This window comes from Mus pahari, chromosome 8 (genome assembly GCF_900095145.1).
Source record: "Mus pahari chromosome 8, PAHARI_EIJ_v1.1, whole genome shotgun sequence".
In the NCBI taxonomy this organism is placed as follows: domain Eukaryota; kingdom Metazoa; phylum Chordata; class Mammalia; order Rodentia; family Muridae; genus Mus; species Mus pahari.
This window is the reverse complement of record NC_034597.1, coordinates 16004752-16006731: the sequence shown is the minus strand read 5'-3', so window position 1 is coordinate 16006731 and position 1980 is coordinate 16004752. Positions and strand designations below refer to the sequence as shown.

The window sequence follows — 1980 nt, the reverse complement described above, 5'->3', positions numbered from 1 at the left end:
TACAAAACACACAATTAAAAACGAACCGTACATATATATTACATATGCTGTGTAAGTATAAGCGCGTTTGTATGTGTTTGTATATATGTTTATACACAAGTATGTAAATAGACATGTAAATTTACTTATTTATACCAGGTGGAATGTAACTGAAGCACTGAGAGTATGGACACAGGATGGCAAATTCAGTACCAGTCGGGACTATATATGGAGAGCCTTTCTCAGGAAACAACAACAACGCACACACACGTCGGTCCTTGTTTGATTTTTTTTCTCCATTTGATGTAACTTTTTGACCTTAAGATTAAAAAAAAAAAAAAAAAAAAAAAAAAAGTGCATTTTCACGAAGGAGCCGCTAGATGGCGATCTAGAAGGAGGGTGCAAAGCAGCGTGCGCGAAGCCTCTCTTCATGAAGTCCCGCGGCGGAAGAGGAAGCGGCACGTGCGGCGCTCTACGGTGGCCGGGCGGGCTGCTGCGGCTTCCTTACCCCCGAATACCTAAGCACCCCGGGAAGGTGCGGCGACAGTGGTTTTTGTAGTCGCAGCTCCGAGAAGGGCGTCCGGCCAGCCGGCACCATGGTGAAGGAGCAGTTCCGCGAGACGGATGTGGCTAAGAAAATGTAAGGACGCCGCCGGAGGGGCGGGGGTGAGGTGGAGGCTGAGGTCCGGGGTCCCAGAGGGTCCCAGGAGAGGGACAGTTGTTAGGGAGCAAAGAAAGAAGTTCCAGGATGGGGTTTCAGATCTTGGGGGGGGGGTCCCTGAAGGCCAGCGGGGAAAGTGCGATGGACGGAACAGTGTCGGAATGGGCATTCTGGGCGAAGATGCCACCTCCTGAATCCCTGCGCTGATGGCTCTCAGCGGACCTCTTCCTCTGGCACGAGGACACAGTGTGTGCTGACTCAAGGTTGCCAGCTAGAACGTGGCAGGCCCAGAAACCAAGCTGCTGTTCTGAGCGCTGTTTCAAAGCTTAACTATTAAGCCCTAGACGCTCCTTAGGACTTTTCCATTGTTGTTCTTTTGTTGTTGTTGTTGTTGTTGTTTTGGTGGGGGGGGGCGTAAGGCGGATCTTTTTTCTTTTTCAACTTATGTAAGAGAATGTACGGAGGACAGTGTTGTGCACTAAAGGTTCCGCACGAATGCAGTCTTCCTGCTTGGTCTATTGTAGAGTAGACAAATCAGCCATGCTCGGGGCAAATGCAACGACAAGCACAGGGAAGACTGAGAGCACCAAGTAATGATTGAGTCCGGGCTCAGTGCAGACCGGGCTTCGAGTCTTGCGAGGCGTGTCGGACTTTTGGAGTGTTTTGACCAGGATAGAGTTTGAGGCTATGTCAGGGATCTAGACTGGCAATGATGGTGACTTGAGCTGTGGCCAGGACTCTGAGGGTGGATGTGGGGACTTTGGAGAGAAGCGGGACAGGCATCATCTGGGTGACCTCTGTCACTGTTCTCAGTCCACCCATCTCCGTCCTTCACACGCACCCTACTCACATGAAAGGATCCTCACACAGCAACCTAGGGTGCTCTTAGAACGCAGAGGCACAAGCCTCTAGTCACGCCACTCAGGCCAAGGCAGAGAGGGTCAGGAGTTTGAGGCTAGCGCAAGCTACAGAGCAAGACCCTTCATTTCAGAGGCAAACTAGATTTCCGTCACTTGGGTCTTCCAGCAGCTCTTGATAATGCCAACCCTTGATTCCCTCCTAATTCCCAAGCCCTGACCCCTGCAGGCCTTACTGGGCTCATCTTGTACCCTTAGCTGTCTGTGCCACTTGCATGTGATTCTTTGGTGATGCCCAGTGCGTGTGGGCCCAGGAATCTTTACCTTCTGCTTTCTATCATCGTTCTCCTAATTGCCCTGTCCTACTTAGAATTCAGCTGAAAGGTCACCTTTGCGGAGAGGCGTTCTGATCAGACCCTGCTATCCCATCAGATTGTACCATTCCACGTTATTTTAATTCTCTATATCTTTTTTTTTTTTTTT

At 50.2% G+C, this 1980-nt stretch overlaps 1 protein-coding gene across 1 annotated transcript in view; it reads left to right on the top strand.

The window, feature by feature from the left end:
* The first annotated feature begins 439 nt into the window (after positions 1-439).
* The window catches only part of Polr3a (RNA polymerase III subunit A), a 38775-nt gene continuing 37234 nt past the window's right edge, over positions 440-1980 (top strand). Inside the window, exon 1 of the mRNA XM_021203292.2 lies at positions 440-619. Coding sequence (XP_021058951.1) covers positions 576-619 — 44 coding nt within the window. The 5' untranslated portion in view covers positions 440-575. The remainder of the gene's footprint in view (positions 620-1980) is intronic.